This window comes from Columba livia, chromosome 9 (genome assembly GCF_036013475.1).
Source record: "Columba livia isolate bColLiv1 breed racing homer chromosome 9, bColLiv1.pat.W.v2, whole genome shotgun sequence".
NCBI classification, from domain to species: domain Eukaryota; kingdom Metazoa; phylum Chordata; class Aves; order Columbiformes; family Columbidae; genus Columba; species Columba livia.
In genome coordinates this window covers 20188726-20210717 of record NC_088610.1, presented here as the reverse complement: position 1 = coordinate 20210717, position 21992 = coordinate 20188726, and the positions used below count along the sequence as shown (strand labels likewise).

Below are 21992 nucleotides of genomic sequence, written 5' to 3'. Positions count from 1 at the left end.
CAAGTTGTGAAAGGACACAAGGCATAAAAGTAAACGTAAATATACATATATCAAAGATTCTGTTTCTTTCCCAAATTATGTATATGTACACACACAAAAAGAGAGGAAACACAGCAACCTGAACAAGGAAATGATGATACATCTTTCTGAATAGTTGATACGACACAGAAACCCCCTGCAAACTGGCCTCTGAGTAAGGGCACTCGAGCTGAGCCATCCTCCAGAAACGGGATTCTCCTGCAGGCTCTGGTTTTACAAGGCTCTGTCAAAAGCAATCACCAGTGAAGAAACCATAGCATCAGCCTGCCAAAGGCAAGCAAGGGAATAGTAAGGTCCGCTAAGGAAATAAAAAAATGAAAATAAACCACAAAAATAAAAATATGACTAAGAAGGATGATGGAGAGGGAAGCATTTTGTCCACTGAACTGCACCGTGCGTCGCTGGGAAGGAGACAGGGCCCATGGTCCATGTTCCCGCCTGCTCTTTGGAACCGAAACAAGGAAAAATGTGTCTGAACTCTGCAAAAGGGCGGCACCGTCACAACTCCCACTGCAAACAGAACAGGGAGGGTCTGGGAAGGGAGAAGGAAGTCACAGCTGGTTTTAGGATTGCAGCGCTTCCAAAACAACACGTCCTTTAACGACAATTTTTCCAAAGGCACGGGGAAATTTAGAGCACATGTCCAAGGTGCTCGGGCATCACTAACCTTCACCTGGAATCTTTTCTAACCACGCGCCTCGGCCTTGCATCTTACCGTGGTTTGAACGTACAGTTCTAAAACATTGTTTTAAAATAGGATTTGCCATCATTTTAATAAAATGGTTCTATTAGATGCAATTCTTATTCAATTAATGAAAAGTATACTTATGAAGCAAGGAATCTTTTCCTGTTAATCTTCCTCTGAATTCTTCCTGGTGGGCAAAAATACAAACTTCCCTTACTGTAAAGAATGATTAGAAGTAACTTGTCTGAAAAAAGCTCAAACCTAATTAATAAAATTACCAGTCCCTGACTCACTGGGAAGTCAGTCACGACCTTCCCATCAAGCAAAGCAGACCCAGAAAATTCCCCGCGAGCAGGAGCCGCCCAGAGGGATCCAGGCACGAGGTTAACGACGGGCTGTTCTGTGCAGGGTCTGGATGGACGTATCTCACAACTACAACATCACGCATCTCACGTTCAAAAGAAATCTCCAGTTTGGAAGCCATCAGCCTATACTGTATGGTGTCATCAAATCCTTTCCTGAAGTCATCTGTAGCTTTAGACTGTGCAGCGTCTTGCAGCACTGAAGTTTCACAATGTTGTTACGAATTGTATGAAAAGGACGTTCCCCCTTTTCCTTTAATTTGCTTTGAAGTTACTGCCTAATTGTTTCAGCACTTTTCTTTTGACATGAGAAAAACGATGAAATACTTCTGAGCAATTAATGGTTTTCTTTGCCCAGCTACATTCTCCCAAGGTGAAGAATCCTAGCAAACATACTAATTTTCTTCAAAACTACCTCAAATTACTTCAAAACAGCATTTAATACGTTCTTTCATCATTTCCACACACACCTCAAAGGTTCAAAATCAGAAAAAACATCTGATTTCATTAAGAATCAACAAAGCTGCAACTCCATCAGTATCAATAATTTCAGTGCTAATAAAAAAGAGCAACCATAAAAAGCACACAGTTTATTATTTAAATGCTCTGGAACAGATCTTCTAATACAGAAGGATATGTATTATTAGAAAATACATGCCTTAAACACAGATGCCGCCCTAAAAAATCTCCATTCTGTCTTAAAGTCAGTCAGCAACGATCCCCGAGTCCCCACGCAGAGCAAAAGGAAAACTTAAACTTCTAATATAGTATTTGCATTACAACACATAACCATGCTTAATATAATGTATGTGTGGATATTCCCAACTAATAAAAGCACTCCAAGTTGCTAAATTCTAACACTCGAGGTCTCAAAAATTACAGAAAAGACGGACCTATTGGGTGAAATCAAACCTTTATCACCATTTTATCAAACACCTTCTCCTGGTTTAAGCCATCAGCTCTGAACTGCACACATGAGGTTAGGACCGTGACGGCAGGCAGCACACTGAAATTTCGCAGGGATATTAATACTGTGTGCTTACAAGCCTAAAAGAACAAAGTTGGGGCAAATACAGATCACGCAGTGCAAACCCTGATCTTCTGAGCCGTGTTTTGGTCATGACAGATCCTCCCCGTAGGTTGGCTTCTCCTTTACAACCACCATGTTGAATCTACTCCAAATCTTGTTACTTACCAAAAAACCTGCTACACCATCGAGACACAAGTCTATGGGGCCGGATGGGATCCAGCCATGCGTACTGAGGGACCTGCTGGAGGTGCTCACCAAGCCACTTCCAATTGTGTATCAGCAACCCTGGCTAACTAGGGAGGTCCCAGTTGACTGGAAGTTGGCAAATGTGACGCCCATCTACAAGAAGGGCTGGAAGGAGGATCCAGGGAACTACAGGCCTATCAGTCTGAGCTCGGTGCCAGGGAAGGTCATGGAACAGATCAACCTGCGTGCCATCATGTGACATATACGAGACAACCAGGCAATCAGGCCTAGTCAACAGTGGTTTATGAAAGGCAGGTCCTGCTTGGCCAACGTGATCTTCTATGACAAGGTGATCCGCTGAGTGGGTGAGGGAAAGGCTGTGGGTGTTGTGTACTTAGACTTCAGTAAAGCCTTTGACACTGTATCCCACAGCATCTCCAGAAGAAGCTGCAGCTCATGGCCTGGATGGTGTATCTATGATGGATAAAGAACTGGCTGGAGGGCCAGGCCCAAAGAGTTGTGGTGAAAGGAGCCAGATCCAGTTGTTGGCCGGTCACAAGTGGTGTCCCCGGGGCTCAATGCTGGGGCCAGTTCTGTTTAATCTCTTTATCACTGATCTGGACGAGGGAACCAAGTGCAACTTCAGTAAGCTTAGAGGACACCAAGTTGGATTGTAGTGTTGATCTGCTGGAGGGTATGAAGGCCATACAGAGGGATCTGGACCAGCTGGATCAATGGGCTGAGGCCAACTGTCTGAGGTTCAACAAGGACAAGTGCTGGGTCCTGCACTTGGGTCACAACAACCCCATGAACGCTGCAGGCTGGGGAGGAGCGGCTGGAAAGGAAAAGGACCTGGGGGTGTTGGTGACAGTGGCTGAACATGAGCCAGCGTGTGCCCAGATGGCCAAGAGGCCACCAGCATCCTGGCTGGTACCAGCACTGATGTGGCCAGCAGGCCCAGGGCAGTGACCGTCCCTGTGCTGGGACCTGGGGAGGACAAACCGCGAATTCTGGGGACAGTTTTGGGCCCCTCAGGACAAGAAAGGCCTTGAGGTGCTGGAGCAAGTGGAGAGAAGGGAACGGGGCTGGTGAAGGGCTGGAGCACAAGCGTGATGGGAGCGGCTGAGGGACCTGGGGGTTCAGCTGGAGAACAGGAGCTGAGGGGAGACCTTCTGATCTCTGAACTGCCTGAAAGGAGCTTGGAGCCAGGGGGGGTCGGGCTCTGCTCCCCAGGAACAAGCGCCAGGAGCAGAGGAAACGGCCTCAAGTTGCACCAGGGGAGGTTGAGGTTGGATCTGGGGAACAATTTCTTCCCCAAAGGGCTGTGGGGCATTGGAACAGGCTGCCCAGGGCAGTGCTGGAGTCACCATCCCTGGAGGGTTGGATAGACAGAGATGAGGTTCTCAGGACATGGGGCAGTGCCAGGGGTGGGTTATGGTTGGACTCGATGAGCTTGAGGGGCTTTTCCAACCAAAATGATTCTGTTATTTTACAGTGCACACAGGGTAGATCTTCACATTTTAAGAGCAGACACATTAGACTGTAAAACACACAACCTCACTGTACATCAAATGGACAGAAGCAAGCATTTCAAACAATGAAGTTTTTGTTTCTGGACTTCCTGACTGTGTACTGCAATTAATTTTATTTTTGTGAAAAAATGTTTCTTTGTCCCTAATAAACTTTACTGATTTAAAAAATGATATGATTCTGATGAAAGTGACTTCTCCCCCACTCCCTCCACCCTTCTCCATCTCCTTTATGCTTAATGAGTACAGAATGAGTACAATGCAACTGATCTATAATTATTTAAACAAAAGCAAGACCTATGCATTTGACGGCAAGCTGAACTTAAACTTGGTAGACTGGAAATTCTGAAGAATGATTTTGCTTAAAACCACTATTAGAAGCTCATAGTAGCTTTCTCTGGCCCATTATTTAAGGTGCACTGAAAAATCACTCAAGAAAAACTATTGCCCAACAACTCTGTCTTAACCACGTAACTACTGCTGCATCCAACTTTGCTTGTTAGATATAAACGGTGTTTAACTTATACAATCTTCACATCATGCCATTGCACAGCGTGCTCAAGCTCTACCGAGCGAGTCCATCTCTCCCAGGAGTAAACGTTAGGGGTGTACATTCACCCTCACTTACACATGCTTCCTGTGGAACTCCAGAATCTTTCCTTCAATTCTTCCCTGGTTTGGCAAATACTGGTTTGTTTTAAGGTGTTCTCGATCCTCTGATTCATCAAAATCCCCTATTTCAGCTGTTAAAGAAAAGAAAACAACATTAGAATAGGAAGAACCAAAGGAAAATGACAGAAAATACTTGGTAAGGAATTATAGAGACCCCAAGAACCAGAACGCGTTTTCCTTTAAGTGCTTCAAATTGGTGCACTACGCTTTGTATCCAGCTTCATTTTACAAAACACTCATGTTTATTCCAAAGAGACTTCCTGGGGATTATAGCACTATTGGAACATCATTTGGAAAATGCAGACTTTACAAAGATACGAGACTTGTGCAGCAGGCCCATGAGGTGGTCTCATCCAGGGTGTCAAACCCATTTTCATGGGCGCACATCAGCCTCGCGATTGCCTTCAAAGGGCTGAATCTCATTTTAGGACAGTATAAACATAGGACTAGTTATAAATATTCCTTTCTTACAGATACCTCATACCAAACCAGTATATTTCAATTTAACTTTTGCAAATATACGTAAAATAGTTATGGACAAGCCTACATGGGAAGAGGGGAATTTACATTTTAGGAACTGCCAAAAAACATAGCAAAACAAGAAAGGAGTGTTATGTGACTATAATCCCTTCAGAGCCTCTGGTGTCTCCTTCACATATTGATGCCTTTCAGAAATGATGCTGTGGATTTAGGAAGAGATTTACAGAAGAAAAAAGCATTAATTCCAAGTGTGGAACAGCTTCATGTGATAAGACACAAAGCGACCAGAAGACTTTGGCTTGGAAAAGAAAAGCATAAGGCAGGCAGAACATATGCAGACATACGTAAAAATTACATACATATATGAATAAATACACTTTAAAAATTATTTACTTTTTCTGATAATAAACTATGAAATTACAATATTAAATTAAAATACAAAAAGTTTTAAAAAGACAAAAGGGTAGATGTCACCCTACAAAATTCCCCAAAACTAAGCTGTAAAGCTCATTTTCATGGAAGGTTGCCAAAAATATAAGCAAATTCAACAATTGGACAAATACATGGAAGCAAAGCTCATCAAGGGCAACTAAACATCTAACTAATCATCTCATCCAGGGCAGTTGTTCTTAAAAAGAGTTTAAAATCACGCCAGCATATGAAATGACAAGGAAAAAAACCTGAAAGATACTTTTGTAATATCATTTATGTTAAAAATAATCATATTCTTTCTCGTTTCTAATTTTCTAGGAGAGCAGAAGCAAGTTAAGCGAGGGGAGATGCTGAGATTCGCTCACCAGCTCTGCACGGCACTGCTGGAAACCACAAGCAAATGTTAATTGTGTCACTCACCGATGCCACGCACAAGATGGCTTCGCTTTTCCAATAAAATCACCATAACTAATTGTATTATTATATTACAATGCAGAATTATATAACTAACAGCTATTTAGCAGTGCACATGTGAAGAGATATCATTTAACGGCTTTTGTTCCAGGCCAGTGGGGAGGCACAAAACCCCCTTTCTGTAGCTCAGGTTACAGATTTGTAACCACTCTTATCATTTGGCTGCTGCTCCAGCTGATTCAGTGTCTGAACACATTCGAGGATTCAAGCTGCTCATCTTCAAGGCCACATTTTTAGGCCTCTAGGCACATACAGACTGAACAAGCAGCAACACGGAGAACTTCCAAAGCAATTGCTTCCCATTTCCAAGGAGGAACAGCCCCACTGCTGGACTTGTTCTGGCGTGTTACTAGTTTTATTTCAGCCCAGTCTCTATACACTGATGTCCCGCCAGCCACGGGGAAATTGTGAAACCAAGGCAGGGAAGCCAGGAGGCAGACGGGAGCAGGAAGGGGAGCGCTGGTGAGCTGGTTCACAGACAGCACGCAGGGGGTTTGGTTTCCTACAGCGTCCACGAAGCCAAAGCTATCCCACTCGTAAGCACCAGCTGTTCCACCCCATAGCTAGCCCTGGGGATAATCGTGGTGTTCAAAACCAAGGGGTTCACTGCACACACAGAGGGAAATACTGCAGGACGGAAAACGCTTTCAGCTCCCACAGGTGCGATACTCACACTGCAGGAGGTGCGAGACCAGCAGGGCGGCCGTGTTGTCGCTGCAGGTCAGACGTTCCTCCGCCAGGTCCCTCTTGATTTGCAACGCAAACAGGTACCTGAGAGCGAGCCACAGCTTGGAGTTACAAACACCACCTCGGCACCAGAAAAAACGGTGAGACAAGGGCTTGCTGAAAGCAGGATTTTATAAAACCAGCATCTCCTCGCTCTTCCTCTTTCCAAACACACGGTAACTCAGAAGCCTGGCTACCAACAGCGGTCAAATCAAACCAAACAGCCCGTGACTATTGCAGTGCAGTTTATCAGTACAAATGAACACACAGGAACATGGGCAGAAGGAAAACCACACTTTGAACAAGTCGGATTTGGGAAGTAACAGCAGCTGTCATTTTCAGCTGGAAAGAAACTTACTGAATACTTCAAGTGGTTTTATCTATTAGAGAAAAGACAGAGGAACATTGCTGGTTCTAGCACTCTGTTTATGCAGTGGTTGTATTTTTCAGGACTGTGTTAGCAGCCTACAAAGACAGTAAGAAATTCAATTTGCTTTTCTTACACTGCTATACTCACTTAACTAAAGTATTTTCCAATCAGTTGTTAAAGAGGAATAGATTTCTATTCAACAGTTTTGTATAACAACCTGCCCGCAAAACATACAAGGGTAGAAGGAAAAACATGGCAGCCTTGAACGCACCAACCTTGAAAGGACCAACCTAACCCAAACTTAATCTATTTCTATGAAAGCAATGCTGGCAAGTTTTTTGTGATTTCCTTTTTACTTGAAAGACGGTGTAATATGGACTCCAGTAAATAGGCAGCTCATTACTATAAACCTTTGAACTGAGAGACTGATTAATATTCATCATGAAATTACACCCTGAAAGACACAGTAATTTTTTCTAAAAGAATAATTGATTTTAAAACATTATGTATCATATTCTTGAGGCAAAAAGATAATAAAAGGTATACATTTTGAATGGGGGGGGGGGGGTTTGAAGTACTGAAAGTATGCATTAAAAACCTGTACAAAGTATGCTCTGTTTTCTGCATATCTGACTGAGCTACTTTGATTTCTTCAATATAGTCACAATAAAGTGTACATATCATTAATAGCATTATGAAATACCAAGACGCTCTTAAGTGCAGACCAGAATTCCACAATAAATACTCCATAAATAGGCAAAAATACAGTTCCTGCTCCAAAAAGATGCATTCCTAACGAAATTCCTACAAAAACCTGCAATTAACATAGAAAAATGGGGAGCAAAGGAAACATTGAGAAAGTATTCATCATTACAAGAGACAATTGCATCTCATCACAGCAGTTCTGCTGGTTTACTGTGAAATAAGGAACGCTGCACATGTCTCCAAGGATTTCCATTTAAAAGAGGAAACGCATTAAATGAGCTCTTCCAACACTAAAATCCCAGGGAATGTGCCTGTTAGAGGCACAGACGTCAAAGCACGTTCGCAGGTGCCAGTGTCTGCTTGACTCACTAATGATCAGCGAGCGACTGGCCAAAGCGACCCATGGGGAGCACTGGTGAAAAACGTGCACAGCAAAGCCAGTCAGAGAACACTTAAAAGTGTGGACTTAGGAATTTCAAACAATCAATCATTTACAAAGTATGTACTGGTTATTTTATCTAGTTACTGCTTATAAATTTGAGTATTTCCTCTCTAGCCTGTCTCTTGGCACTGTGATGTCTGGCAACCCCTAACCTGCGTTGTTTTCTGCCTTGAAAAATAGGTTTTCCAGTAACATTCATCTGCCGACGTGTGTCTTCTGAAACTGTGACACTAATGAGAACTGCATTTTTGCTCATCTTCAATGTCAGTTTGGTTTGGAAGCAGAACCCATGTCCTCCTATTCTTACCTTCCTATTGTTTCAGTAGGTAATGCAAATCCAAATCTTCAAAACGAGACTTTACCTGGTATATTCCTCTTGCAGCTGACCCGGGTCTGGAGGGAAAAACTTGACCGCTAGACGAAGCATTGTAGTCTTTGGTCCTGTAAAAAACGTTTAGTCATTTCACAACAAACTCTTGTTCTTCATCAGCACATGCAGATTACGTTTTCCAACAGGCAGAGCAATACAGCGCACACAAAGTCTGGCCAGCTTTCAGCTTGCTGGCTACCTATAGCAGGGCTCGTGGGGTATAGATAGCCCATGTCAACGGAGACACAGCAGACAGAGCTGTTCAGGTCCTCTGAAAACAAGTGCATCTGCAGCCTGGTCCTGGCATGCCCGCCAATACCCATCTCATCCCCTTCTTAGTGCTGTTCTTGTCAATCTCAACAACAGGGAAAAAAAAATTCAACATTTAAATCTAAACAGAAGCCTTAGTAACTATTTGGAATAGTCCATAATGCTCTGTGTAACATTTTATATCACGAAAACCCAACTGTGACTGGAACACATTATCAGTTTCAGTGTCATGACTCTGGCTGCCTCAATGAGAGCCACCAAGATGCTGAAGGGAGTGGAGCATCTCCCGTGTGAGGAAAGGCTGAGGGAGCTGGGGCTCTGGAGCTGGACAAGAGGAGACTGAGGGGTGACTCATTCCTGGGGATCAATATGGAAAGGGGGAGTGTCAGGAGGATGGAGCCAGGCTCTTCTGGGTGACAACCAGTGACAGGACAAGGGGCAATGGGTGCAAACTGGAACACAGGAGGTTCCACTTGAATATGAGAAGCAACTTGTTGGGGGTGAGGGTGGCAGAGCCTGGCCCAGGCTGCCCAGGGAGGTTGTGGAGTCTCCTTCTCTGCAGACATTCCAACCCGCCTGGACACCTTCCTGTGTAACCTCATCTGGGTGTTCCTGCTCCATGGGGGGATTGCACTGGATGAGCTTTCCAGGTCCCTTCCCGTCCCTGACATTCTGTCATTTTGTGACGCCCACAAAGCCATGTCAGCAGGGTTTTCAGAAGGATATGACAGGGCACCACCATCGCCACGACTGGGCAGCCCCGCTCTGCCGCTGGGTTTTCCCAGCTCCAAGCAGGAACAGCCGCGTGTTCAGCAGCCAGAGCACTGGACCCACCTTTGCTTCCAGAGCCAGCTGAGCTCCATTTGCAGACCCCCCCGGACAGGAGCTGCTCATCTCACAGCCCCACTCATGGCATCTCCAGCCACTTGCCAGGGACCTGGACCTGTCCCCAGGAGCAGGGACAGGCCGCCTGGAGCGTGCAGAGCTGGACAAGGCAGGACAAACCCTGGAAAGTCGGACCCCCTCTAAAAGACAGGGGAAGAGCTGGGAAGAGGAAAAACTGCAGCCCTGCCTCTTGCTACACCGCTGGCCATGGATTTCATGAAGCGAACTTCAAGGCCAGCCCTGCTTATGGGGGAGACGCCTTTCAGCCCTGCCTGCCCTGGGATTCCACAAGCTGCTGCAGTTCCAAAGCAAGCCTAGCCAAATTAAAACAAAAATAATAATCAAATTTGTTTGAGCGTGTTGGTAAGCGCACTAACCAGCCTGGTTTATTTTAAGCTCTAAGATCTCTTACAGCTTGACAAAGTCCAGTTTAACCCTGCCCGTCCCAAAGCACACTGGTTTCTGCTGGCCGGAATGGCCGATTCCCACACCCCAAACGTTCCTCCACTCACTCACGCTCTTGTTTGCTAACAGGGGAATAACAAACTCTGCTTCCTGCCAAGTAGCTGGAGAACTAAGGCTCACACAGCGGCAAGAGGAGCAGCTCCCAGCCTCTGAGCCCAGAATTACCACAGCTTTGGTGAACACAATCCCCAAATCCTCACCCAAATGACAGTGCCACATCCGAAAATGAAAGGAGCTGGAAATAACACCTTATAACGATACACAAAGCTCGCATTTGGCAGAGACTAAAACCATACTAAGGATTTTATAGTTCCTGAGATGTACCAATTGGGGAAAATAAATAGTTTTAATTACTCCGGGGCAGGGGGAACATCACCAATAAAACAACAACTTTACATCAAATTTCTGAAAATAGTTGGAGCCGTTGGAGAGCTCCACAAGGTTATGAACAGATCTGTGCGTTACTCTTGCGCATCAATAGGAAAGTATCGCTGCCAGAGCAACTTGGGCAGTGTTCTGAGCATCGCTTACAGCAAGTGACAATGAATATTACAAACTAATAACTACTGCATATTTGTACATAATACTGCATATTTGCTTCTGCAGCACAACTCCTCCTCTTTTCTTTCTATAATCTTGCCTTTCCTCTGTATGTCCTATTATAATTAGGAGAAGAAACACTGAGCCAGTCTTAACGAAGCTACAGAATACATTGTAAGAAACCAAATCTGAGCAAAACCAAGAACACCGCCAAAAACATCAGGCAAAATTACCCATGCAGGTATGGTGAACACAGCGCTATATAAACTGGCAACACCCCCAAGAAGGTACCCACATGCCAGCCCAATATTGTACACCTGTCAGGTAGTCAAGCATCTGGATCTGAAGCCCTCGGCCTCCAGAGCTGTTCAGCAGTAAAACTGACTGTGTTCATTTGAAATGAATCAAAAATAAAATCTTTCTCATGCAACACAATGTTCTTCACATCTCCAAAGAGGTCGTTAGCCAAGACTAATTTGAAGTAAACGTTAATAATCTAGAGCTTTTGTCTTTAGACTCAGAACTGCATTAAACATGAGAGTCATCAACACAAAGTACCAGGTCTGGGCTGTGGTTCTTTAAAGCACATGATACCAGTTCACACATCCCCTGCTGCTGGGCGAAAAGTTACAAGGTGAACTGCAAAATCATTCCATTCTGAAAAAGCAAACCAACCAAGAAAACAACAAAAAAGAACCTCAGCAAAACTGCTGAAAGTGAAAATATCGGAAAAGGTCCCTTAGTTCTTAATGTGCACGTTGTCAAACAGTAACGTTAATTCCCCTCTGCAGGCTGTGGATTCAGCAGAACTGTTCAGGAGTTCCCAGGAAGATGCTCCTGAGCAATCATGTCAGTGCCAGATTCAACAACAGAAGAGCCATACATTTTAGCAGACTCTCATGGTTTTAAACCATTTTAGAACAATATAAGCACCAGCAGGGAACACGCGGCCTAAGGGCAAATCTCCCCAATGGATCCGCTACAGAAGAGGATACAAAAGGAGCAACCAAGGAGCACCTGTGCTCCACCAGATCTTTTGACTAAGACATAATTCCTTCCAGCCAGGAACCCTGGAAAAAGACCAAACTACATGGAATGTAAAAAATAATGGCACTCAACAATATTCTGGCGGGAAGGGGGAGAATTGAAAGCATGACAAACCCTCCTGAGGAAGCCGCCTTTTACAGCTGTTTGGCTCTTCTGCTTAAAACCCAAAGGTTAAAACCATGACCTTAAAGTTAAACAAATCTCACTAGAATTGGTGATTTCTGATTTTCTGGCAATCACTTTCAGGCAGAAGAGTAACTAAAAACTACCTCCCAGTACTAATTGTCAACATTTTTCAAGAAAGATTTTGAGAGGACCAGGAATCCACCACACCCTTGTGGATCTTGTTTTTTCACAAAGCCTTTGCAATCAGGAAAAGAAATAAGCAAACAGATTAAACTCATTCTAAAGGTTAAAAAAAAAGGTTTGATCTAATCTTTCAGTGTCAGAAGAACTACCATACTGTATTCTTCAATTATTTTTAACCTTTTGAGTGCCTCTAACGTTGCTTTTAGAGTAGCACAAAGCAAAGACAGCGTCGCTATTGCAATATCCTCCTGGCCACAGAGCAGAATAAGCTCTGAGACGCAACCGGCGCAATAAATCAGAACATTCCTTTTTCTTTCCATCACCAGACAACACAACTTACAAAAACTCACAACCAGCACATGTCATGTTTCACTTCAACTCGACACCAGCTGAGCCAACCTGTCTAGATATTTATCACAGAGATTCATGGCTTCAGTGCGTTTCCATTCTACCCACCACATATTACATATTAAAAACGTCAGGTCTGCATGCCCGAACAGGAACCACCATCACTCTCACAGCAAGTACCATTTTCAGGGAAGCATAACCAGTAAATCAAGTCATAATTCTGAAAGCAACCCACATAAAAGCAGATGCAAATGAAGGAAAACTTCCTTTTTTAAAGGTACTTACTCCGTACTTGTTTAATAACAGGTTTCATAGGTTCCAGCCAAATCTGAAATGAAAGAAAAAAGAATTACAAGCTGACATTCATATTTGAATACAATATGAACACATCAAAAGTAAATTCAAATAAAGCAGTAATTTATGAGTATACATTTCTTCCTCCCTGAAGTGACACAGCAACTCCTTTGCTTTTAAAAAATATACTCACCTATTTGAATTGACATTTATCGTGTATCAATAGAAAAACCACTGATCTGTGCTTAAAGCTCAGCTGGGCAGGAGTCCCGACAGTAAAAGCAGCCACCAGAACACAGAAGTGGCACAGAACACACGCAGGAGTCAGGCTACAGAACTACACGAGGTCTGTACAAAATGACACGGTACAACTTTTTTCCCCTTCAGTGCTTTGTCCATCTCTCTTACCTACCTACAGATTTTTACTCAGCATCAATTCCCCACAGTTTTCTTTTTTGACAAGCACATTTTTAAAGCCAGACTTCTGTTGTTCTAGTAAAAGTATCCATAAAACTAATGCAAAGTGGAGTGGATGCTCAACTATTCTTTTTTTCCCACCCCTCCAAAAAGAATTGTAACAAGACAGTGAAGTTTGGTCCTTACTAGTTACTTGTCTGTCTGAGAGAGAGTTGAGGATTGTAAGAACCTTATTAGATGCAGAAACACTTTAGAGGTTTTGCAGAACAGAAACTAACCCAGCTTCACTGTATTTGCTTCACTGAAGAGCAGCATGTATTAGTGCTACTCGCGTTCTTGTGTTCTCAGTCATATTTTGTGTGTAATAGAAAAAAATAACAAAGACACCGTTTTGTTAACATTTTCTAGTTTAGAAGCCACATTGTCCTCCTCACAAGGCAGAGGATAAGCGACTAGGACACTTACAGAGCACCAGCACTCATCTAGATCAATGATTTTAAAAGCTTGCAGGTCTGTATGTCTGCTGAGGTTTATATTTATTAGAAAGAGGTTCATAATGACTCCTCAGGGAAATTAATTGAATACTGAACTAACTGAATATGAACACTACCAAAATTACCTGTGTAATATGATTTCGTAAGTGTTCCACAGACTACACTTTGAGTTGATGTCCCTCCTTCCAAAGGGAAGGAGTTTATGTCCCTGAAAGTGGGAACATCAGCAACTATTTAGCTGCTTTATACATAGTTTGAGATTTAACAAGAAGCAGAATCTGATTCCTCCCCTCTGCTTTATTAGCTGCCATTGTTCTGGTGAGCAAAGCAGATTTGCAGGAATCAAAGAGATAATCCTCTAGCAGACTCTGAAACTTTTGCCATGCAGGCAACTGCATTCACCCAATCTTTTTATTATAGAATCATAGAATTGCTTTGGTTGGAAAAGACCTTTAAGATCTTAAAATTCAATTGTTAACGTAGCACTGCCAAGAATTATACCGAATGGGTCAGGAGACTGTACATACCCAATATGACTGGATGTTCTGGAACTCAATCCCAAAGTAGTCTGATTCGATCAAATTCAGATGCTTGTAAACTTCTGTCAACAACGTCTGGCCATAATATTTTGACTAAGGAAGTAAAAAAGTGAGATTAATATATTTTAATAAGTTTACAGCAAATGAAAAAAAATGTCATATTTAGAAACCATAGAAAAATACCTCAAAGACTTTCGCCATCATTCTTGTCAGTGTAACACACAAACACCCCATACACAGAGATGGCTCCACTAACAGCTTCCACAGAAGCCAAGGAACTTGAGCTGGAAAGGGCTGCTGGAGCTCAAGGTCACCTCTGTCCAACCTCCTGCTCACAGCAGGGTCAGCTGGGACACCAGATCAGATCAGCTGCAACCGCCTGCAGCTCCTCCAGCAACTGCTGAGAGAGTCCAGCGCAGCCACCAAGATGCTGAAGGGAGTGGAGCATCTCCCGTGTGAGGAAAGGCTGAGGGAGCTGGGGCTCTGGAGCTGGACAAGAGGAGACTGAGGGGGGACTCATTCCTGGGGATCAATATGGAAAGGGGGAATGTCAGGAGGATGGAGCCAGGCTCTTCTGGGTGACAACCAGTGACAGGACAAGGGGCAATGGGTGCAAACTAGAAAACAAGAAGTTCCACTTAAATATGAGAAGAAACTTGTTGGGGGTGAGGGTGGCAGAGCCTGGCCCAGGCTGCCCAGGGAGGTTGTGGAGTCTCCTTCTGTGCAGACATTCCAACCCGCCTGGACACCTTCCTGTGTAACCTCATCTGGGTGTTCCTGCTCCATGGGGGGATTGCACTGGATGAGCTTTCCAGGGCCCTTCCAGCCCCTGACATTCTGGGATTCTGTGATGCGAGTCCATGCCGGCTGAGCAAAGATGGTGTAGGGCAGGTCGCACCCAACCTGAATTTAGGCCTGGCCTAGGGAGGCCCAGGCGGCCCCACAGGACAGCAGGGGCTGCATGAGCAGGACCTGCCAGGACGACACTGACCCAGCGTAGGCTGCATAGCCAAGGCCTTTGCTGATAAAACTGCAAAGGGTTCTAATTCAATGGGTTTTAATCCATCTTCTACAAAGGAACATCTTTGAAAAAACCTAAGTCTACCTTTTTTCTTACAACAGAGCTCAAAAAAACCCAAGGCAATAGTATTTATTCTGTTCATTAAGAAATAAACAGGAAGGCTACAGTTCCCTGCCCTAGAAACCAGCTGGAACCCAAACACCCTCCCCACGCCACACTTTCTGTGCAAAGGCGTTTGTGATATTTCTCTCCTCGAGAACCTCTCACACCAGCCCCTTCAGAGCCAAGTTAGGTGCAAAGCCACAAAACAAATACCTGGCTGTGGTAACACAGCACAAAACGATAAACTTGCAAAGCACACCCATCACAACCACACCTGGGTCTGCTGGTGAAAACATCCAAGCTTGCTCTCAGCCACTCTTATTGCACGACTGCAGCAGCCACCGAGGGAAGCGCAGAGGGAGCAGGACAGCACCGATTCGCACTCCCACCAGGCACGCTTTCCTGGGTGCGAATGCACCCGGCCCTAACTCCGCTCGTTCTGAACGTTTCTTGGTGTCACAGTGGGTCAGGCCACCGACGTCAAAACCCCCAAATAAAACTGCAAGTCAGGAGAAACAATGCAGTTGTTCAGCATTTCAGCGATACAGAGATGCCTGGGTGGGATATGACACAGAAGGAGCACTCTCCTCTTTCTCAGGACGAGTTTTGTGATGGCTAAAATGGCATTTTCTTTGTAAGAACACAGGTGATTTTTTTATTATTATTATTTTTTATTTTTTAGCCTGCAGAAGACTCTGTGGGTGTGGGTTTTGGTTGTCAAATGACAACAATGAAATAAGGAATGGCACAGGTAATGGTAAACCACCTCTTCAGTAAATCCCATTGTTCCTTGTCTGTCTACACACACGTTTCTCAGACGCATTACGGGTCACTTGCCACAGGGCCCACATGCTCCTGGAGAAATACATTTTGAACATTAAATTTTTAACTTCAAATGAAATCCATTTTTTGGTTTGCACTTGTGGATAAATCTTGAAGTAGTAACAGCAGAAAATATCCTTAAATACAGTAGGACCATTTTTTTTTTTTTAAGGTACAGATACACATGCATTTATTATTATAATATGCCTACTATTCACGGGCACCATTCATCTGAGAAAGAAATGCTTTTTAGCCCGTGATGCAGAGATGGAGATGCAGTGGTGCTCTGGTGGGCCTCATGAACTGCAGAAGATGGGCCACGCCAGCCCTGCGTGGCCACCTCCAGGAGCCACAGCCCAGGAGATGTCACATTTCTCATCTGTGAAATAAGCAGGAATTCTGGTTCTGTTAGAATCGTTAAACTCGGATTCAGTGCTGAAAGACGTCTGGTAAGAGCCAGACAAGCTTTACAGTCAAACCGAGTCCTGTCTGTGGCTGATTATACACAGGCATTAAAATGCTCCTGATCAGACCGTGATACTCAGGGCTCTCTGGAGTTACATTTCTGTGGCCCCGTGGGCAGCCCAGCTGCCTTCATTTCGCCCCAAAAACGTGTCTGTTCTGCACCCGGCGCCAGCACCTCATGCCATGACCATCCCTGCGCTCCCGGCCAGAGAAACCCACCGAGAAACAAAGACGGTCGGAGACGGGAGCACTTTGCACCTGATTAAATTATCAAGGTGCCACCCAAATGGTAAAAGTGTAACATTATTTTGACTGGGCTATCTACTGTAACTTTAAATGTCACTTATGATAACAAGCTGAGAAAAACCTTTTTCTAAGCTGCATGTCATTTCATAGTACTTCCTTCAAACTATAAAGCAACAATAACAATGTAACATTTTAAAAGAACAGTATTAGTTTTATTTTATAATAAAAACAGGTTACAACAGCTTGAGACAGAACACAATATTTTATTACTATGTCTCAAATGCTGTCAGGGAAAAATTTGAGCTATTTAGTTCCTCAAACTGTTTGTTACATTTATAACCATCTTTCTGAAAAGCTTAACATGTTGAAGTTGACAAAAATAAAGTTATGTAGTGGGTACCGCCACATCATTGTTTAATCTGCACAAAAGCAGCACAAAGCAAAATCTTTGAAGTAATTACTTAATTACTGTGATTTTGACGTCAGGGCAAGAAGCTGCATGAATGCATTTCAGAAAGGTCCTGTTTTCAATACAAATTCACCACACGGCATGCTTTCCATTCCAGACTTCTCAATTACTCTTTATATGCTGCCAAGACGACGACTACTGATATTACGGAATTATTCCATATAAAAAGAAAGAAAAGAAACAGGGTAGAAAGAATGAAGTGGAGAGCTGGCCAAAGCTCTCCCTGCTGACCCAGCCCTAACTGTGCACAGACTATTTTAACAAGTCATCATCAGAAAGCCGTTCGGTCCAATTATATATATTTTTAATGGATCTGTATATTCAGATGAAGCTGGAAGAGACCACCAGCTCACAAATTCTAAGCTGAAGTTTCTTGTCTGAAGGAGGTATCTGTATTTTTCAGTCCATCAGAAAAGGAAACATATTCAGTGTGAGCAATTTTTAGGACAGAGGAGTAAAAACGTAAATTGGAAAGAATAAAGCTGGAACAGCTGCTTTTCTTTTATCGTCCCAACTGTTATTTCCTGTTTTCTCAACCACCACCTCCATGGCAGAGCCTCCCTCTGTCGGAACGGTCGAGCTTAGGAAGACAGGAAAACAAACTAGGAACGCATAGCCTGTGATTTTCAGCAGACCGGAGTTCAGTATTATCGAAACCATTTCTTCCTTCGTAACTCCCAAACTTGTCTTCCAGAATGTCTTAACTTTCTGCTTCCATATATTTCAACTTAAAAAAACCCAAACCACCCACACAGTATTTTCATAATGAGTAGTACTTTCATATTCCAAAACGGACAATCTGCCCCTGCTCAGACTTTCCAAACATGAAAATCCACTTTTGGCAGCAGTTAGGCTGCAGAGAAAAAGAAAAGTCACTCCAAAAGTCAACAGTTTGGAGAAAAATGCGAGTTGGAAGCAGAGGTGTGGAATGGAACCTCCTGTGCATGCAGAGCTGGAGGAGCCGCCGGCCCCAGCCCCAGCAAACCCTGCATGTTGTTTCACTGAAGCTGCAGAGCTGGGACAATGAACAGGGAATCTGCACGAGAGAACAAGTTTAGATTTGACATCAAGTGGCCGACACAGCGTGGCTGACAAGAAGCAAAAACCGACCGAGCCCTGCACCACTCACTGATCTGCCTTTTGTGCACTGGTCTTCCTAATGAAAATGTGATTTCTTATCTTTTGGCAAATGAAAAAAATGACAATCAGCAAGTAAACACAGTGGTTACACTGGACTTGTTATTTCCGTTCTTACCCAGAACCACACAAACATTTCGGTGAGTTTATCGCTCTGTTTATCCACAGCCCTTGTGTAATCTCTCAGATCTCTGTCCAAATGCAGCGTGATACAGAAAAATGCCTTCAAAACCCCCTATTAATAACCATCATTAATGCCACGTGTAAACAAAAACTGCACTTAGGAATACAGCATGTACGTTCAAACCATATTTATTTTAAAGAAGGAAATCACATAAGATGGCAAGGAATACCATTCATTAACTTTTATTTTCACAGCTCAAACAAGATGACCTTACAACTGCATATACAGTTTTTAATCTGCAGGCTGGAAAAGTAAAAGCAACTGTCTCCTCTTTCAGTACTCCTTTAATTTCCTCAATTTTGACTGGAACAACTAACTCAAATGCAAACAGTCCCTGCCTCCCCACAGAAAGGGTACCTGGTAACAACAGATGTGTGGAACTCCGGTTTCACGTGCTCAGCCAGCAACTGATTACGTACTATTTCATTTTGATAGTCTGAACACTCAACAAGAACGTCCAGCTTCAATTATTTCAATACTCTGTGAGGAAAACTGTGTTTTAATTGTAAATAGATTTGTTTTATTCACTCTTACATGCCGACAGGTTCCAACTATGGGTTCTTTTACCAACAGCAAAAAGGGGTTGCAGAGCATGTACCAACCTACAGAGCATCGTCACCGCGCCTACACCCGCACGTCATTCACCGTCACCAACCGAGCTTTGGGAACACACCAGCACCCTGAAAACCACTTCAGAACTTCTTCACTAATTTAGATAGCATATATTTTCACGTGGAAAGTGTACTTCTTTTTTTAAATGTTGTGCATCATGGTATTTTTACACGGCACTGAAATCCAACCTACTCAAACATAGAAGCTGCAAAGCCAAATACAAATTTCTGAGCTGATTTAAATTACATTATTACACTGTACATTCAGTATAATTTCTTGTTCAAAAAAAATAAATCTAAGACTTGCCCCCAAGATTCTTTATCCTAAGATTTTAATTTTAATCCTGAGATTTTAGTGGTTGCTTTTGTTGTGAATAAAAAAAAAATACAAATCTAGTCAGACAAATTATTCTAGAAATGCAAGTCTCTGGCTCGTATAATTAAGGTTAGCTTTAAAACCTGTGGCCATGTAAAGGTTCAAGCAGTGTTAAAGCACTTCACTGCCAAATGAACAAACACGCTTTTCCAGAGCAGCCAGACTTGCCAGATGCCTGAAAGGAGGAAAACAATTTGTTGACATGGGAAAAGATCCCCAAGAGGGAGGGAATTATGCGAACGAGACTGGGAAATGGATACTTAGGTAGAGAGCATGTAGGGACAAAAACGGTCCCAAGTTCCAGAAGTGCTCTTGTGCTGAAATACCTGGAGCACTTGAAATAAACCAGACTGTGCCCAGAGAAAAACAAACTACCACCATGTTAAGCATTCAGCCAACACGGGGGCCCTGAGCCCTGTGTACAAACAGCACACACAAAATCCACATAAAAACTCTAAGGCGTCGAGGAGAAATTCTCAGTCACTTTTATTACCCAGAGAGAAAAATACCGATGTGCACCCCCCGATACCTCTGGTTCGTACTCTGCTCTAGACTACCTGGAGAAGAGCGAAGTCACCCCAGTTAAAACCCTGGACCACGTCACCACTCTGTGACAATCTGGCACTAGAGTTGACACTTGCTAATAATTAAACATGCAGACGACAGTGGTGGCAGCAGCACGGAAAGCAGCTGCTTTGTGGAGGTGAGGCCCACGCAAAGATTGGGGCGGCTAAAATGCCAGAAAATCGCGCTAATGGTGATGCCAGCACAGTTTTTACAACACGTAGTATTTCAAATAACCTGCGAAGGGCCACAGCACCACCACGGCAAAGCCTTCCTCAAGCACGGAGCCTGTACGCGAAAGAGCTCACACTCCATTCAACACCTGCACTGTTTGACGCCTTCAGACGATTCGGTGGCTCAAATAACCGGGGACGGATACAAGTGCCTAGTTATAAAGCGGCCTGCTGCCAGTGCGGGCAGGACGCCTTCAGCAGCCACTCTCAAAAGAAGCCTTTTTCCACTTCAAGAAATTAAGGTTCATAACAGAACGACTAAGCACCTACTTTGTTCACACGAGCTGTAAAATAGTGTAACAAAGCTAAGAAACTAGAAGCTAGGAGACTCTTTGCTCCAAGGCCTTCCACGCCGTGCAAACCACAGCAGGCACTCCAGGAATTCACACAGCACCATTTTGTGTCTGTATATGTATACAAATACAGTTTTAAGTTTTTAAGCCATTTTAAACAGAGGCACTCCTCTGCTTCCCTTTGTTCACAAAAAAACCAAACACACTTAAATTGCTAGTCCTTCTCCACTAATTACACTTTTGCCTCAAAACCTTCATCCATGCTCACATCACCCATTGACCTGGTCTTTCCCTATGAGGTGTTACGGTACTCCAGGCTGGCACACCACTTGAAGAAGCCTCTCCGAAGGAAACAGTTTAAAACATTATGGAAACAAGCTGACCATGAAAGATTCTTTACACAGATTGGGTATTTTTACAGGAAAGGCCAAAGTTATCTTCTGTTTTGTGCAAAGCTGAAATTGCATCAGCTGTCCTAACATCACTCCCCACTGTACTTTGAGCAGAGCTTCAATACCACGGCCATCAGTTAATAAATACCTACAGACCAGGTTAGATAAGGCCAAAGCTTTGTTAACATGCTCCCTCCCATCAGGAGCCTTTCCTACAGCTCTGGGCCGGGCTGAGGGGCACAGGGATGCTCGTCCTTCACAGCTTCAGGTTTTGTAAGCAATGTACTCAAACCTGCTTTCACCATCACGACAGTGGCACACACACATGTGCAAAACCCGAGCACGGTGCCCCAAACGTGTCACAAGGACGTTACAAGTTCTACCAAGAGCACAAAGAGATGACTGAACAGCAATACGCTCCAGTTTAGAACCTGACTTCTGCTTCCCCTTCGCATTTCGACCACAGCAGCAGCACATGCAGAAGCTGTTCAGAGACTTCCAGAAGCATCTCTGAACTCACAATACAGACTACTTGGCAGCTCAGTACTATTTTCTTTTCTTTCAAATTTCTTACTTCTATTCACATTCGACTGCTCTGTCACACAGACAGGTCTTCTCCCCTCCACATCCAACATCACAGTCTTAAAAAGTAAATCTTTTACAGCGAGTATCGTCACCACAGCACAGTTTTTTTAATATTCAATTTATACGGTCTCCCTCTTGCACAAGTAGGCACCGTTGCCCCTGCCAGAAACGTGTTTTGTTGCAAGGAGAAACAGACGATACACAGGTATGCTTTTGCAACCCTGTTTGTTTAAATGCACATTCACAAGGCTTTGCTTGTGACATAGTGGGTGCCAGGTACCGCCGTCCTTGCTCAACATCGAGTCCCTTTTTTCAGCAGGCACTAACCCGAAATCTCTCTGAACCGCCTCTGAGCACGCTGCATTTCTGCAGCTGTCTTTAG

At 43.7% G+C, this 21992-nt stretch overlaps 1 protein-coding gene across 6 annotated transcripts in view; it reads right to left on the bottom strand.

Moving 5' to 3' along the window:
• Positions 1–21992, bottom strand: part of FARP2 (FERM, ARH/RhoGEF and pleckstrin domain protein 2) — a 75998-nt gene that overhangs the window by 41236 nt on the left and 12770 nt on the right. For all 6 annotated transcript variants that reach the window (XR_010474750.1, XR_010474751.1, XM_065074217.1 and 3 more), the window contains exons 3-7: positions 14099–14203; positions 12652–12694; positions 8495–8573; positions 6563–6660; positions 4460–4574 (exon numbers count right to left, since the gene is read on the bottom strand). Coding sequence is in view for 4 of the 6 variants with exons in the window: in XM_065074217.1 (XP_064930289.1) it covers positions 4460–4574; positions 6563–6660; positions 8495–8573; positions 12652–12694; positions 14099–14203 (440 nt within the window). In the remaining 2 variants the exon portion in view is untranslated. The remainder of the gene's footprint in view (positions 1–4459; positions 4575–6562; positions 6661–8494; positions 8574–12651; positions 12695–14098; positions 14204–21992) is intronic.